The sequence below is a fragment of the Ovis canadensis genome, chromosome 22 (assembly GCF_042477335.2).
Source record: "Ovis canadensis isolate MfBH-ARS-UI-01 breed Bighorn chromosome 22, ARS-UI_OviCan_v2, whole genome shotgun sequence".
Classification (NCBI taxonomy): domain Eukaryota; kingdom Metazoa; phylum Chordata; class Mammalia; order Artiodactyla; family Bovidae; genus Ovis; species Ovis canadensis.
This window is the reverse complement of record NC_091266.1, coordinates 42,678,036-42,694,919: the sequence shown is the minus strand read 5'-3', so window position 1 is coordinate 42,694,919 and position 16,884 is coordinate 42,678,036. Positions and strand designations below refer to the sequence as shown.

Sequence of the window (16,884 nt, the reverse complement as noted above, 5' to 3'; positions counted from 1 at the left end):
GTTTTGAATTAAAAATATTATCCTGTCATCTTCCCTCAAACTCTGACTTCAATCACTTTGAGTTCTTCCCATTGCTCTTAAGAGAAATATTGAAGTCAGAAACTTGGCCCACAAGTCCTGGAATGTCATTGTCTCCCATCTAATTTTACATGTTCCTACTGTGTCTGTATCATCAGCTTCCTTTAACCGTACCACCATTTTCTGCCACAGGGCCCTTGCACATCCAGTTCCCTCCATCCCCTATTGCCTGGACTCCTCACCTCCATATCACCTGCTCATGTCCTTTGTTTGGTTAATTTCTTTTCTTCAGGCCTTCTCAGCTCAGATATCACTCCTTCTGGGTAGCCTTTCTTGAAGTTCTCATTTGGGTCAAATTTTCAACTCTCCACCTCTCCCTACCGAACAAGCTTACTATACAAGCTTACAGCACCATGGATCTCTCCTTCACATCATCCCCTAGAATAACTTTTTATTTGCATAATTATTGAAGTCTATTTGTCTCACTAGTCTCTTTGCTCAAGAAAGTGGGGACCACATCTATTTTGTTTGGTTGATTATAATATCTTGGCATAATTTTCCACATTTAGGGCCTGATACAAGAAAGACACCTAAAAATATCTGTCAGCTGGCTGAATGAATGAATGACCAGACAGCCTATTAAAGCAAGGCAGGCATGGCTAATCAAATGGTGACCTAGGACTTAGGCATTCTTTTCTTTGCCCTGTTTCTTGTTCTCTAAAAGGAATTGGTATCCCTGCCTGAGATGGTAATAGCAGCCCAAGAAAGTTAGAGGTTGAGGACAGTAAGCCCCAAAGTGATGCAGCTACAGCTGTGTTAGTCTTCCCAAGCACCTGAGAGCCCCTGAAAGCACAAGATCCAGTGTGCTTGACCCAAGTGGGAAAAACAGCAACAACAGGGATGAATCACCAGTGAGACTTGGCCCCTGGATTCTCTCGGCACGTACTGCAGAGTACTAAGAGGTCTGCACCCACCCACATCAAAGGCCTTGGGGACTTGATGTTTGATTGGGGGATCCCACGTCTTTATCCACAGGGGCTCTCAGATGTGTGGTAACCTAATATACTTATATCTATATATCTGTATCTCCATCCTTGTTCAGTTCAGTTCAGTTCAGTTGGGTCGCTCAGTCATGTCCGACTCTTTGCAGCTCCATGAACTGCAGCACGCCAAGTCTCCCTGTCCATCACCAACTCCCGGAGTTTACCCAAACTCATGTCCATTGAGTCGGTGATGCCATCCAACCATCTCATCCTCTGTTGTCCCCTTCTGCTCCTGCCTTCAATCTTTCCCAGCATCAGGGTCTTTTCAAAAGAGAGTCAGCTCTTCGCATCAGGTGGCCAAAGTATTGGAGTTTCCACTTCAACATCAGTCGTTCCAATGAACACCCAGGACTGATCTCCTTTAGGATGGACTGGTTGGATCTCCTTGCAGTCCAAGAGACTCTCAAGAGTCTTCTCCAACACCACAGTTCAGAAGCATCAATTCTTCGGTGCTCAGCTTTCTTTATAGTCCAACTCTCACATCCATACATGACCACTGGAAAAACCATAGCCTTGACTAGACGGACCTTCCATCCTTGTACCTGACCTTATTCTCTCAAAGCCTGGCTCCTCTGCTCTAATGGCAGCCCTATTGGTGCACTAACCCAAATGCTGTGTAGCTCCCTGGTTTCCCCTGTGATCCAGACAGGGAGCATTGTCAGCAGCACTGGAGAACCAGGAATGCTATCAGGCTGTCAGACAGGAGATATCCAGGCAGAACTTGGGAGGAGCTTCAAGTAACTGACAAGAAGTCTAAGCCCAGGTCTGTAGGAGAGTGATGAACACCAGACAGAGAGACCAAGGTAAGGTAGACTCCATCTGAGACAGCCAGAGCTGTACTTGCCCCAGTCATGTCTGTAGCTGCTCTCTCTCAGCAGATACTGAAGTGGAATCAGCAGAGACACGAATCTCCCTTCTGTCTTCTTGCAGTTGGTAACCCTACTTTATGACCATTCTTATCTCCAGAAAGAACCCTGTAACTTTCTTTCCCTCTCTGTCTCTCAACCTCTTTCTTTCTCAGAAACCATATTGCTAGTTTCATCCCATAGATAATCTGGTTAACCCTAGCTACTTCTGGTATTTCCCTGAGACACTTTCCCCCCCCCCCCAAATGTAGTAGATTTTAATATGGGTTCTTCCTCCATGCCCAACCTAGGGTTGGCTAGCAGCAGCTCTGTTGAAAATCCAGAAAACATGGGAGGAAACTGACCAGAAGCAGAGTGAGAAACTGGTCAGTCCAGTTTGGTTGTCCAAGTGAAGGACAAGTCAGCAAGCTTGGCTGACATTTGTATTTAATAGCGGAGGGAATTCAGGTAATTGTACAACACCTGGACTTGTGGTTATCTGTTTTGTAATTTTGAATGGGGTTTCTTTTTTCCCACCCTAGGGGAGATTTGTGCCCATGTACTTATAGAGGGTTAGCTGCCGTGTACATCCTCACACAATGCTTGGCTGGGCACAAATCAGAAGAGTAGGTCACATAGATTCATAGGATTTGAACTGCTTTTCCTTTCCCTGTGAATTAATCTTTTAAATGTCAACATTTTAAACTTGCCCTTTTCAAAAAATATGATACCGTGTGAACCTTACTTAATCGAAAATACATTTCTAGTTCAAAGGTTTTTCGTTTTCTTCCCCCACTCTACCCCAAATGGAGAAAGCTAACAAAACAGATACACGCATGCGTGCACACACACACACACACACACACAACTTGTTAAAGGATGAGTTATCTGTGAGGGATGCTGGGTATTGTCAGTTTTTCTAAGAAACTTTGTTCTTTAAGAATCTCAACTAATTCCACAAGCTATTTTTTTTTTAAGCAGGTCTGGGTATAAAGCAGACTTTATCTTCTCCTGCATACTTGTGGGAAATTTAGAATCATATGACTTCAGTCAAGCTTTAAAAGGGATATAGCAGATCTTTCATAGCTGCATTGTTTTTACAGTCATTCATTTTGGTATCAAATTGTACAGGTTACTGATTATTCACATGTCTTCTATAATAACTCTTTAAGTTAAGATAGGAAGACACTAATATGCCCATTTCACAGATTAGGTAACTGAGACCAAAGGAGACTGCTTGACATACATAAGTCATCCAGCTGGTTAATGAAATGACAGGATTTGAGCCCAGATGAGCTGTCAATGCTTAATCCATGTATAGTGAATTAAATGCAAGTCCAAGGAGAAGGGTTTAAGTCCCAAGACTGCTGCAGCTAAATAGCTGCAGTAACCTTGAACAAATGGTTAAACCTTCTTTCACTTCAGCTTCCTCATCTGTAAAGTGGACAAACATTGCCTGCTTTTTTCTCCAGACTGAGATTCCATAAAGAATAAAGTGAGATCATTTTGATAGTAGAAAACACTGAAGTATAAAAGAATTAGCCATCATTATCTTAACTATCAGTAATAATAGGGCTGAGTCCAGTGTCAGGCAAGGTGTCCCCTGTCCTTTCTCCAAAACAGTTAGGGAACCAGAAATAAAGACAGAAATGTGGGGACCCTGAGCACATGGGAAGTGACCCTTGACAGTGTCAGGTAGGCTGAATTTTTGAAACTGTGTATGTAAACCTTTTATTGATGTGGATGATCAGACTGTAAACAAAGGCTTCAGAGGAAACGAATATCAAATTGAAGCTGATAATCAAACAATATTCTGAACCTTAGAACTTTTGGGAGTTGGTACCTTTCAGGTTTGGAGGGTATCCACCTTCGTAAACTCCTGTCTCCTAGGGAATTTCACAGGGATCCCGTCACACAGACACAGGCTCCCAGCTGCAGGACGGAACTGAGGCTGCCTTATTCCTGAGTTGGGGCTCTGATAAGCTTCAGCCCTGGAGAAGCAACAGCCACGCACTGACCCCCCTTCCTCTGGTGTTGTCTTTCAGGGTGACGTCCAGAGGACACTCATCCAGGTGGACTTCGGGGATGGCATCGCAGTGTCTTATGTCAACCTCAGCTCCATGGAAGATGGGATCAAACACGTCTATCACAATGTGGGCATTTTCCGAGTGACCGTGCAGGTGGACAACAGTCTGGGGTCTGACAGCGCCGTCCTGTACTTACATGTAACTTGTATGTTATTACTGTTGTTGGTTTATGACATATCTTACATATTGTGTCCTTTGAAAAATATAATCCAAAATCAGGTATCTAGAAGAAGCCCCTTAGTTATTTTAGCAGCTGAGGAAAGGAGACTGAGAGTGCAGAGAAAGCAAGAAGAAACCAGGGCATGACTGAAAGGTCTGGACTCTGGTTTGCTTCAGATTGTTCTTTTGCACTGATTCTGCCGCTTCTGGACACTTCTTAGAGATGGTACTGCTTGTCTATGCTGAGCCTGAGCAACCTGCTGAGCTGGTTGATTTAATATGGATTTGTGAGGGTTTTTTGGGGTTAGAGATGTTTGAGAACAATCCAAATTATCACAAGTAATGGGATTTCGCCCCATCTGCTTATTCTTCTCTTTCCTTGTTTTATCTCACTAATAATAATCATGTTAGACTTTTGTTTTCCTTTCTTTCAAGTATGTTTCCTAGATTTGCTCTGTGATGATTTGGTCTTAGAAAGTGGTATAGAGCAAAAGAGGGTAAACAATGGAGAGGAAGCTGCGTTAAGAAGTAGTTTCAAAAAGTGATAAAGGTTTTTCCCCATTGAGGAATTCAGAGGGTTCCTAATGAAACAAAGGTGAGTCCTAAGCTGTGTTTGGTAAAAAAAGGTTTGCTGTGAGTGCCTCTTATGCTAGGGTGTATCAGTTCAGTTCAGTTCAGTCGCTCAGTCGTGTCCGACTCTTTGTGACCTCATGAATCGCAGCACGCCAGGCCTTCCTGTTCATCACCAACTCCCAGAGTTCACTCAAACTGATGTCCATCAAGTCGATGATGCCATCAAGCCATCTCATCCTCTGTCGTCCCCTTCTCCTCCTGCCCCCAATCCCTCCCAGCATGAGGGTCTTTTCCAAGGAGTCAACCCTACGCATGAGGTGGCCAAAGTACTGGTGTTTCTGCTTTAGCATCAGTCCTTCCAATGAACACCCAGGACTGATCTCCTTTAGGATGGACTGGTTGGATCTCCTTGCCATCCAAGGGACTCTCAAGAGTCTTCTCCAACATCACAGTTCAAAAGCATCAATTCTTCGGCACTCAGCTTTCTTCACAGTCCAACTCTCACATCCATACATGACCACAGAAAAACCATAGCCTTGACTAGATGGACCTTAGTTGGCAAAGTAATGTCTCTGCTTTTTAATATGCTCTCTAGGTTGGTCATAACTTTTCTTCCAAGGAGTAAGCGTCTTTTAATTTCATGGCTGCAGTCACCATCTACAGTAATTTTGGAACCCAAAGAAATAAAGTCTGACACTGTTTCCACTGTTTCCCCATCTATTTCCCATAAAGTGATGGGACCAGATGCCATGATATTAGTTTTCTGAATGTTGAGCTTTAAGCCAACTTTTTCACTCTCCTCTTTCACTTTCATCAAGAGGCTTTTTCGTTCCTCTTCACTTTCTGCCATAAGGGTGGTGTCATTTGCATATCTGAGGTTATTGATATTTCTCCCGGCAATCTTGATTCCAGCTTGTGCTTCTTCCAGTCCAGCGTTTCTCATGATGTATTCTGCATATAAGTTAAATAAGCAGGGTGACCATATACAGCCTTGACATACTCCTTTTCCTATTTGGAACCAGTCTGTTGTTCCATGTCCAGTTCTAACTCTTCCTCCCTGACCTGCATACAGGTGTCTCCAGAGGCAAGTCAGGTGGTCTGGTATTCCCATCTCTTTAAGAATTTTCCACAGTTTATTGTGATCCACACAGTCAAAGGCTTTGGTATAGTCTATATGGTTGTCCCCAAAAAAGTATCAGTTCAGTTCAGTTCAGTCACTCAGTTATGTCTGACTCTGCAACCCCATGGAATGCAGCATTCTAGGCCTCCCTGTCCATCACCAACTCCTGGAGTTTACCCAAACTCATGTCCGTTGAGTCAGTGATGCCATCCAACCATCTCATCCTCTGTGGTCCCCTTCTCCTCCTGCCCTCAATCTTTCGCAGCATCAGGGTCTTTTCAAATGAGTCAGCTCTTTGCATCGGGTGGCCAAAGTATTGAAGTTTCAGCTTCAACGTCAGTCTTTCCAATGAACACCCAGGACTGATCTCCTTTAGGATGGACTGGTTGGATCTCCTTGCAGTCCAAGGGACTCTCAAGAGTCTTCTCCAACACCACAGTTCAAAATAATCAATTCTTTGGCACTCAGGTTTCTTCACAGTCCAACTCTCACATCCATACATGACCACTGGAAAAACCAAAGAAGGATAGGGGACCTACTTAGTTTGCTGGAGAAATGGTTTACTTTCAAATGAAAGTTAGTCTCTATATGAATGATCCTGTTTAAATTCCAAGTTCGAGGTCAGGAGTATTAAGGCTGGGCTGTATTCCAAGCCTCTTAATTGACCCTTGCCCACTGGAGCAAACTGGCTACACAAGGGGCCAAGTAGACTCCCTTTGTTAAGCTTCTGTGGTCCAGCAGGAGGACAGGGCAATTTAGAGGTCCCCAAGAGTACTGAGATTTCCTGCTCTATCAGCCATTCGTGATCCTCATCTCCTGTACACTCAAGACTCAAGGGCTTTGGAGAAACCCACCCGTCCTTCTTTGAGTTTAAGCAGAGTTCTGCAAGGTGCCGCCTGTGCCAATGCCACATCCCCCTTTCAGCTAATGTTAGTTAGGCTCTTACTATGTGCCAGGGTTTATGCTAAACCTACTCTTTATGTGTTTGACCTTTCTTTTCAGAACAACCCTATCAAGTAGGCACTCCCTGGAAGACTACATTACAAAGAACTGTGCAGTTCAGAAAGCTTAAGTTGCCCATTCGGGGTGCAGGCCTACTGTCTGTAGGGCCAGGCTTCAGACTCAGTTCTCCCTGCCTCTGGAATCCTAGCCCGTGGTCACTAGGTTATTATAGGTGCCAGCGTAGGCTGGGGGTCAGAGGAAGTCGTCAGCCCTTATTCCCCTCCATGGCTTTGTACATCATCCCGAAGGAACATGTAGGTTAGAGGCAGGGCATTTCTCCAGCTGTTCAACTACACAGGTTCAAGCTCCCTTCCTGCTGACTGCCGCTCCTGAGCTGTCCTCGACAGTCTTCCTGGAGTTGCTGCTTACTAAGAGGTAATTCTTCTCTATATTTCAGTATTTATGGGGGCACAAGTGATAATATGCTAGGAGTAATCCTAAAATATTTAAAAGTGAAGTGAAAGTCGCTCATCCACGTCTGACTCTTTGCGACTCCATGGATTATACAGTCCATGAAATTCTCCAGGCAAGAATCCTGGAGTGGGTAGCCGTTCCCTTCTCCAGGGGATCTTCCCAACCCAGGTCTCTTGCATTGCAAGCAGATTCTTTACCAGCTGAGCCACCAGGGAAGCCCAAAATATTTTAAAATTACATCACAAACCTTTGTTAATAGTAACAAAAATAAATTGCCACACAAACGACAGCTGAGAATGGTTGCCTACCTGGCAGTTATCATTCCACACAGCTTATTCTTTGAGGTTTTGTTAGAGATTTACTCTCCTGAAGAATCACAGTTATTATATTCCATACCCCATATGTGTATCAAACATCCCTGGACTCTAAGCATGTGTCAATAGTGATTTAAAATTCAGCAGCAGCTTGCCATCTCTGTTTCTCAGGGTCTCTCGTAGTCAACCACAGCTCCCTGCCCCAATCTGCCCTGTGGACTCTCCATCACCCTACATACGGTCATATCCCACGAGGGAACCTCCCTCTCCTGCTCTCTCCTGGGCTTACTGAATCCTGGGAAGGAAAAGAGCATTTTCACCTCTGTTCCAGATGAAGGGCTGCGGAAGCCAAGATTTCTGAAAGAAACGAGCCGTTTGTTCACTTGCAATTTCTTTTCATCTCATTAGGCTGATTGAATGGCTTGAGCGATTTGACCTCAACCTCAGTAGCAGATGATCTGTGATGGAAAGTGTTGTCTTCTGATTCTAATTTTATCAGACTCATCTTGGGTCAAGTGATCGAATAAGCAGGACTCATATCAGGGGACCCCTTTCTAAGCCTGGTTTTGGGGATAAAAATTAACTTTTGTACTAACTGTATGAAAGCAGGATTATGTTTTATGTTTCCATTTTGTCACATATATTTAAAAACCACAACATGAGCAGTGCCAGCAGGTTCTAACAGCTTTGCTAGGGCTTCTCTCCTAAAGGACCCGTTGTGTTCTACCATATGTGTGAACATTTTTTAGGGCTTCCCAGGTGGCGCTGGAGGTAAAGAACCTGCCTGCCAACGCAGGAGACATAAGAGACATGGGTATCATCCCTGTGCGGGAAGATTCCCCTGGAGGAGAGCATGGCAACCCACTCCACTGTTCTTGCCTGGAGAATTCCATGGACAGAGGAGCCTAGCATGCTATAGTCCATAGGACTGCTAAGATTTATATACACCTAAAGCAACTTAGCATTCACGCATCAACATCTTTGTTTATCCTCACACATCTACCATCTTGGGCAACATTTGGCCTTTCTTTCAGATGGTGAAAGCAAAGACTAGAGAAGTACGGTGATTTGACACTATTTTATACTAAGAGGAAGTCATGATGAAATCATAATTGACTTCCATTCCCCCAAATCTGAAGTGTGGAGGGTAGCATGGCGGTTTTGAGTGCCACAGTGACAGAAGGGATATATGGCTTTGTAGGAAAAATAGAAGCCAGCACTGCACAAGTTGGCCCTTGTTAAGTAGAGATGCTGGCCTGAACTCCTGGCCAAGTCACTGCATTGCTTTGAAGCTAGTTTTTCTCCTCCATTACATAAGAAATGCACGCCTTATTTCCCAAAGGTTCTATAAAACATCTTATGCTGTGCCCTGCCAACTGGCCAAGCTTGATTTTCCATTATGATGCCGCAGGTGCATTAGTACTTAGTGGGTTCTGAGCAAAAGCTCAGTTCAGCTCCCCTAGCCTGCCCTCTATTCCTCTCACCCAGTCCTCCTCCCCTGTACCCAGGGCTCTTCCTAAAAGCTGCACAGCCTGTCTTATACACACACTACCTCTTCTTTCCAGTTCAGAAATATGCTTTTATTCTAAATCAAAGGTTCTTAAGTACTGGTTTGCAGAGGTCATCAGAAGCAAGTGGAGATGATGTTCCTGCTGTAACACAGGGCTGGGCGGCTCTCTGGGGGCAGCTGGGTAATCTACTGTATCCTGACAGCGGAGAATCTCTTGGGGAATGCATTCACTGTTCTCTGCTAGCTTGCAAACTAATGAGACCTGGGATGCAGCCAGGTTTGCCTTCAGCTGCATGGGACTGGGAATTTAGAGGACATGCAGATTTCTGTTCAGAAAGCTGCCCTCTCTCAGCCAGTCTTGCGTAAAAAAAAAAAAAAATCACTGAAGATTTTGCAAACTTGCAGAATAGGAGGTGGAAAAAAGGTGAGGGGGGTGTTTCCGATACTTCCTGAACCTCTCTCCTCAACTACCCTGTTACCAAGATGTCCTTTACAGATATCTCTCTGTCCCCAGCTTAGGGTAAAGTGATCAGTTCTTGAAAACCTTTGTAGCTTTGTTATCACACGGTCATTTTATTGGCCAGAGAATGTCAGACCTAGGCTTTATAAGATGTGGTTAAGGAGCCTCCTGCCCTGGAATCAAATGATAAAAATGTAGTGCCCTGATTCCCTTCCCAGACCTACCGGACTAAAATTTCTGGAAGTGTGGCTTCAATTTGAGAGCTAAATCCTGCACATTTGTATGAACAGATAATGTGTGTGTGTGTGTGTGTGTGTGTGTGTGTGTGTAAGTATGTATGTATATATATGCAAGAAGGAAGTTATATGAACACACATGGACATTCTTCAGAGCCTAAAGTGACAGCTGCCTAAAGTGACATACTCTGCCTTCAACAGCTGAGTATGAGCCTCAAGCCCAGTGAAGTTTAAGATACTCTGTTGCAGGATCTTCAAACTTTGAATTTCTTTTGTTTCTTCTCTTAGGTATTTTTTTTTAATGTTTCAGGTTTGGTTCAGTTGCTAAGTTGTGACCCACTCTTGTCCCACAGACTGTAGCCCGCCAGGCTCCTCTGTCCGTGAGATCGCCCAGGCAAGAATACTGGAATGGGGAGCCATTGCTTTCTCCAGGGGATCTTCCCAACCCAGGGATCGGACCTGTATCTCCCGCACTGGCAGTCAGATTCTTTACCACTGAGCCACCAGGGAAGCCCAGCATTTCAGACAAACAGCAATATGACATGTAGGTCTTCAGAACAAATGCCAGAGGCAGGTCAGAATGATCAGTTCTCCCAGCCACATTGAGATTCATAAGGAATAGTACAGCGCCACCTGCTGTCCACTCTGTGTATTGCGTGCACCTGTCCGAGGAAGCGGTGTCTGTTAGCTTGTTCCGCTCTCAGCTGAGTGTGGCTAGCCAGCCGGAGGCTTCCATGGGTTAGACTTTCACTTCCAAGGTTCCGTTAGGGCAGGTCCCTCTGTGCAGAAAAATGAGAGTTGAAAGCTCGGCTTTGAAGCAACAGGAATCAGGTATATTAAACAAATAAAAAGCAAGAGGACTTAGCTACCTGAGAGCTAAATGCCACACAGCCGTATGAACAGATGATGTGTGGGTGTGCGTGTGCGTGCGTGCATGTGTGTGTATGTCTATATACGCAAGATGAAAGTTATACAAACACACGCAGACATTCTTCAGCATCTAACGGACCTGCTGAGAGTCCTGAATGCCAGTTAGACCTCATTTGCTCTTGTTCCTTGCCTGTGTCTCCTGCTCTCCTCACACCTGACAGGCCGCCTCCTTCTCAAGGTCTGTGCCCTGCCCTTACCCTGGAGCTTCCCAAGGAGATGCACAGTGCCCTTATACATGCTATTCAGGTGACTGGTCAAATGTCATTGCTTCTGAGAGACTTTGCTTGACTACCCATCAAAAATAGCATGCTCTCACTAGCCCTGCTCCTTGCAGTCACTGCCTCCCTCAATAATACATAAGCACCATCGAGGGACAGATGTCCCAGCACCTAGAGTAATGCCTGGCACACAGTAGCACTCAGAAACTACTGAGTGGAGGGATGACCATATTTCAGGAACAAGATTCAGCTTTGTCATTAAGGGGACACAGACATTATCCTTATTTTGACCTTTGGGACTTTAAAAATTTTTGACTGCTCAAGAGAGACCAAGATGAAGCCTTTAAGGATGGAAATGGCTGGTCTCCCTGAGCTTAGCTAGTTCTCACAGTCTAGCTGATTCAGGTAACTCTGATTGGGGAGTCAGGAGGAGTGTCACAGAGGAGGGGACAGGTGCCATCACAAAGGTGTGTAAGTAAGGTCCTCAGGGAGCACAGGGAACCTGCTGGAGCACATCACGTGATGAGGGACGGCAGGAGCCATGCAATAAACAAGAGCCTGTGTAACAAGCATGTCCTGCTGTCTGCATCATGTCTGAGTCATCAGTAAGTATAATAGCTCTTTTGTTAACATGGGTCTTAGCAGGCATTTGTCAGCTGGCCCAGGCTCTGAACTTGAACTGTTTTGGTTCACACCCTGGAGTGGAGGAAGGTGACCTTCCTCTGTTAGTTCATCTCTGCATGGAGCTGATAATAATGCCTACTTCATAAGGTTATTATGAAGATTAAATGAGAACAAGAAGTCGTTCAGACTATGTGGTACACAGCCACCATTCAGTAAATATTACCCTTTTATTATTTCATTGAACAATTCTGACTTATGATCAACTACTTCTTATCATATGGCTTGTAAACCGGAAAATTAGTTCCATTCTCCTGGTCTTCCAGCCTCTAATCTTTATAAAGAGAGGAAAACACACACGAAAGCAGAAACAGGAAATTATGTTTTTGTTCACTTTGTTCTTTGTTCGCTAAGTCGTATCCAACTCTTTCTTACCTGGTTTTGTTCAGTGACCCAGCCAATAACGCAGCACCTGCTAGGTCTCAGGACCTGCACATATCTGTGTGTGTGCTCAGTCACTTATTTATGTCCAACTCTTTGTGGCCCCATGGACTACAGCCACCAGACTCCTCTGTCCACGCAGCACACATCTGTGTGTGTGTGCTTAGTCACTTAGTTGTGCCCAACTCTTTGCAGCCCCATGGACTGTAGACTCCTCTGTCCATCCATGCAATTTTCTATATATGTAAAGATGAATACGAAGGACTGGTCCCTCCAAAAGTTTTCAGCCTGTGTTCTCTATCTCAGAAATTTTAGATTTGTATGTGTTAGCTATCTTATTATGATGATTATATAATGGAAATTTTCATTTTGAGCATGTGAGTAGCATCGCTTTCTGGAAATATCACTCTCACAACAAGTTGGAGGGTGAGAAGGCACATAGTCATTGCTATACAATGCATGAATGTATAATGTGTACTCATACATATGCAGGAAAGAACTTCCACAAACACACAGATACATCTCTCTGGGCCTTCAAGGCCAATGTGCTCTATGTCCTGATTATCTCTGAGATCTCATTGTCTTATACACTTTCCCTCCATTTATTTCTCCATTTCTCACTATTCTTCCAACATGGAGATCCCTCTCCTCCTCTGGGTCTTTGGACTTCCTCTGCCCTTGCCCTGGATCGTATGTTTTATTCTAAGTGATGGGGCCATCTGGGACTTAATCTAGCTTATGTATTAATTTTTAAATCTTTATTTATTTAGTTGTGGCACATGAGATCTTTAGTTGTAGCACATGGGATCTAGTTCCCCAGCCAGGGCTCAAACCTGGGCACCCTGCACTGGGAGTGTAGAGTCTTAGCCACTGGACCGCCAGGGAAGTCCCCAGTTTATGTATTATCGAGGGAGGCAGGCTTTGACACACAGAGCAGGAGGGTGGATTAGAATAGGGAAAGGTTTAGTTAAGTTCACTTCAGTTCAGTTGCTCAGTCATGTCTGACTCTTTGTGACCCTATGGATTGTAATACACCAGGCCTCCCTGTCCATCATAAACTCCTGGAGTTTACTCAAACGCATGTCCTTTGAGTCAGTGATGCCATCCAAGCATCTCATCCTTTGTCATCCCCTTCTCCTCCTACCTTCAATTTTTCCCAGCATCAGGGTCTTTTCCAATGAGTTTGTTTTTCACATCAGGTGGCCAAAGTATTGGAGTTTCAGCTTCAGCATCAGTCCTTCCAATGAATATTCAGGACTGATTTCCTTTAGGATGGACTGGCTGGATCTCCTTGCAGTCCAAGGGACTCTCAAGAGTCTTCTCCAACACCATAGTTCAAAAGTATCAATTTTTTGACATTCAACTTTCTTTATAGTCCAACTATGAAGAAATGTATGGCTACTGGAAAAACCATAGCTTTGACTAGACGGACCTTTGTTGGCAAAGTAATGTCTCTGCTTTTTAATATGCTGTCTAGGTTGGTTGTAACTTTTCTTCCAAGGAGCAAGCGTCTTTTAATTTCATGGCTACAGTCACCATCTGCAGTGATTTTGGAGCCCCCAAAATATAAAGTCTGTCACTGTTTTCATTGCTTCCCCATCTATTTGCCATGAAGTGATGGGACAGGATGCCATGATCTTCGTTTTCTGAATGCTGAGTTTTAAGCCAACCTTTTCACTCTCCTGTTTCACTTTCATCAAGAGGCTCTTTAGTTCTTCTTCACTTTCTGCCATAAGGGTTGTGCCATCTGCATATCTGAGGTTATTGGTATTTCTCCTGGCAATCTTGATTCCAGCTTGTGCTTTATCCAGCCCAGCGTTTCTCATGATGTACTCTGCATATAAGTTAAAAAAGCAAGGTGACAATATACAGCCTTGACATAATCTTTTCCTGATTTGGAACCAGTTTGTTGTTCCATGTCCAGTTCTAACTCTAGCTTCCTGATCTGCATACAGATTTCTCAGAAGGCAGGCAGGTGGTCTGGTATTCCCATCTCTTTAAGAATTTTCCACAGTTCGTTGTGATCCATACAGTCAAAGGCTTTGGCATAGCCAATAAAGCAGAAATAGATGTTTTTCTAGAACTCTCTTGCCTTTTTGATATTCCAGCAGATGTTGACAATTTGATCTCTGGTTCCTCTGCCTTTCCTAAATCCATCTTGAACATCTGGAAGTTCACGGTTCATGTACTGTTGAAGCCTGCCTTGGAGAATTTTGAGCATTACTTTGCTAGCATGTGAGATGAGTGCAATTGTGCAGTAGTTTGAGGACTTTTTTGGCATTGCTTTTATTTGGGATTGGAATGAAAACTGACCTTTTCCAGTCCTGTGGCCACTGATGAGTTTTCGCTGGTATATTGAGTGCAGCACTTTCACAGCATCATCTTTTAGGATTTGAAACAGCTCAACTGGAATTCCATCACCTCCACTAGCTTTGTTCATAGTGATGCTTCCTAAGGCCCACTTGACTCTCATTCCATGATGTCTGGCTCTAGGGGAAAGGTTAGAGCCTGTAAAATCCGTGAGAAAGTTCTACTGCTTCAGGTGAGACTGGTGTATAGTGTATGAACCAGGGCAGGATGCAAAAAGCTCTGAGAGAGAATTTATGAAACCAAATCAGTGGTTTCCTAAATGGATGTTGGCAGCAAAGAAATAAGGAATCAAGACTGACCTTCTGTTTCTGGGTTGTTCCCCTGAATTAACACTGATGTTATTCATCAAGATTGAAGTATACAGAATGGTGGGGGGGTGGGGGAGGCAGCGTATTTCATAGGAATATCTGGCTGTTAATTGAGTCTGGGAGCTTCCAAGGTGGTGCTAGTGGTAAAGAACCTGCCTGCCAATGCAGGAGATGCAAGAGATGTGAGTTCAATCCCTGAGTCAGGAAGATCCCCTGGAGGAGGAAATGGCTACCCACTACAGTATTCTTGCCTGGAAAATTCCATGGACAGCGGAGCCTGGCAGATTATAGTCCATAGAGCTGCAAAGAGTCGGACATGGCTGAGCATAAATGAACAACTGGATCTGGAGTCAAGAAGGTGGTTTGGAGCCCTAAGCACGTGGTTCATAGTTGAAGGTCAGAGTGTGGATGGTATCCCTCAGCAGAAAAGAAGATGGAGAAAGAAGTCAAAGACTTACTCTAGAAAATACATCATATGGTCAACTAGAGGGGACAGTGATTAAAGCAGGTGCAAAGGCCTGAGTACCACTTTCTTCTCCATCTCATGAATACGGGTGGTGGTGGTGGATTTTTGTCATGTTCCCCTCAAAGGAGAATGCATTTTGTCTGGTAACAGTAACTTGAAGAGAAAGTCAGGGGATCTTAGGGTAGGTATATCTAGTGGTTCTCCAGGAAAAGGATACTGTTATCTTTGTGGGTTTGTACATCTGACTAAAGTTTCTGGTCCACTGGGCCTCTATAGGTAGAATCATCCTACGTTTTGGCTGAGTGCATCCTGAGAACGTGAGGACCACAGAACTCTCTCTCTGCCCCCTCATGCCTGTCTTTGTCCTGGACAGGCTCAGCTCAGCCCTGTGCTTACCTAACCAGGGGGCTACACAGACACACAAACACAGTTAGACACAAACACATATTTCCATAACTCAGATACATCTTTAAAATCCAATAAAGAATACAAAATAATTACATGTAGAAAGTTTTGGGGATTTGTATAATAGCCATCCCCAACCCCCACCCAACATGGGTTCTGGGAGGTTTCTTGGAAACACTTTGCATCTCTCTGTGAAATCTCATATTATTCCTGTTCCTTTAAGGACTTCATCAATTACTTGTAACTTTTTAAGCTTTTACACAGAAATAACTCAGGATTTAGACCTGGAGGAAAGATCTATAAATGGAAAGGATGGAGACACAATTGCTCCCAACATGTCCCTTTCCCCCAGAGTAGGGGTGGCACCTGAGCACTTCCTTCTGGGAACATGACTGATGTTTTGGAGGCTTCCAGAAGGAATGTGGATTCAGAGCAGGGAGTGCAGAGCAGAGAGAGCTCTTCCCTCTCCATGCCTCCTCTCTCCTCTCTTGCCTCAGGTCCCCTGGAGCATGTACACCTGTCTCTTCCCTTTGTCACCACGAAGAACAAAGAGGTCAACGCAACTGCCGTGCTGTGGCCCAGCCAAGTGGGCACCCTCACTTACGTGTGGTGGTACGGGAACAACACCGAGGTGAGTTGGCTTTCCGGGCAGGGCCTGTGTGGCTCCTCTTGGAGCAGTAAAGGGAAAGAAATCACTTATACTAACTCAAGAGCCCAGGAGTTGTGGCAACCTTGGGAATGGCAGGCTCTGAGAGCCCCACTCATCTCTTCAGTATGTCTCTGTCTCTCTCACGCCTACACCTCTACTCTTACCCCTGCCTTCCTGTGAGTCAGGGTTCCACATGGGCTTTACTCTGCAGTAACCCTCAGCAGCAGCCTGAGCTTTCTGTTGTCACAGCTCAGTGGAGCAAATGAGCCATCTTTCCCAAAATTCTAACAGGAATCCCGGAACAGAGTAATAATACCGGCCATGCCTTGATCATGGTGCTCGTGGCAGAAACAGAGCTGTTCAAGTCAACCTTCCTAGATCTGTCTAGAAGAGAAGGGAGGGAATGGCTCTCAAAAGGAGAAGAGACCAGTGGACACCAGACAGACAAGAGCCACAGACGTCTGAGCAGCCCGCCCCTCGCCCCTTGTTCTCCATTCTGGATCAGACATGGGCCCCCCTGCCCTATGGCCCCTCCACCCCATGACTCCCCAGCCTGGATCAGAAATGGCCCCCTCTTTAGCTCAGCTTCCTGCTCTAAGTTTCTTTCAAACACTCGCTGTGATCCAAAGTCAGCAGCAAGTTCAAACCAGTGGAGACCTTGGACCTCATGTACCCCGAGTCCTTCATTTTACCGA

General features: G+C 44.7%; 1 protein-coding gene across 4 annotated transcripts in view; it reads left to right on the top strand.

Annotated features, from left to right (window-relative positions):
• SORCS1 (sortilin related VPS10 domain containing receptor 1) overlaps positions 1-16,884 on the top strand; it is a 578,836-nt gene that overhangs the window by 518,649 nt on the left and 43,303 nt on the right. For all 4 annotated transcript variants that reach the window (XM_069568056.2, XM_069568058.1, XM_069568054.1 and 1 more), the window contains exons 19-20: positions 3,952-4,138; positions 16,038-16,171. In XM_069568056.2, the coding sequence (XP_069424157.1) occupies positions 3,952-4,138; positions 16,038-16,171 (321 nt within the window). The remainder of the gene's footprint in view (positions 1-3,951; positions 4,139-16,037; positions 16,172-16,884) is intronic.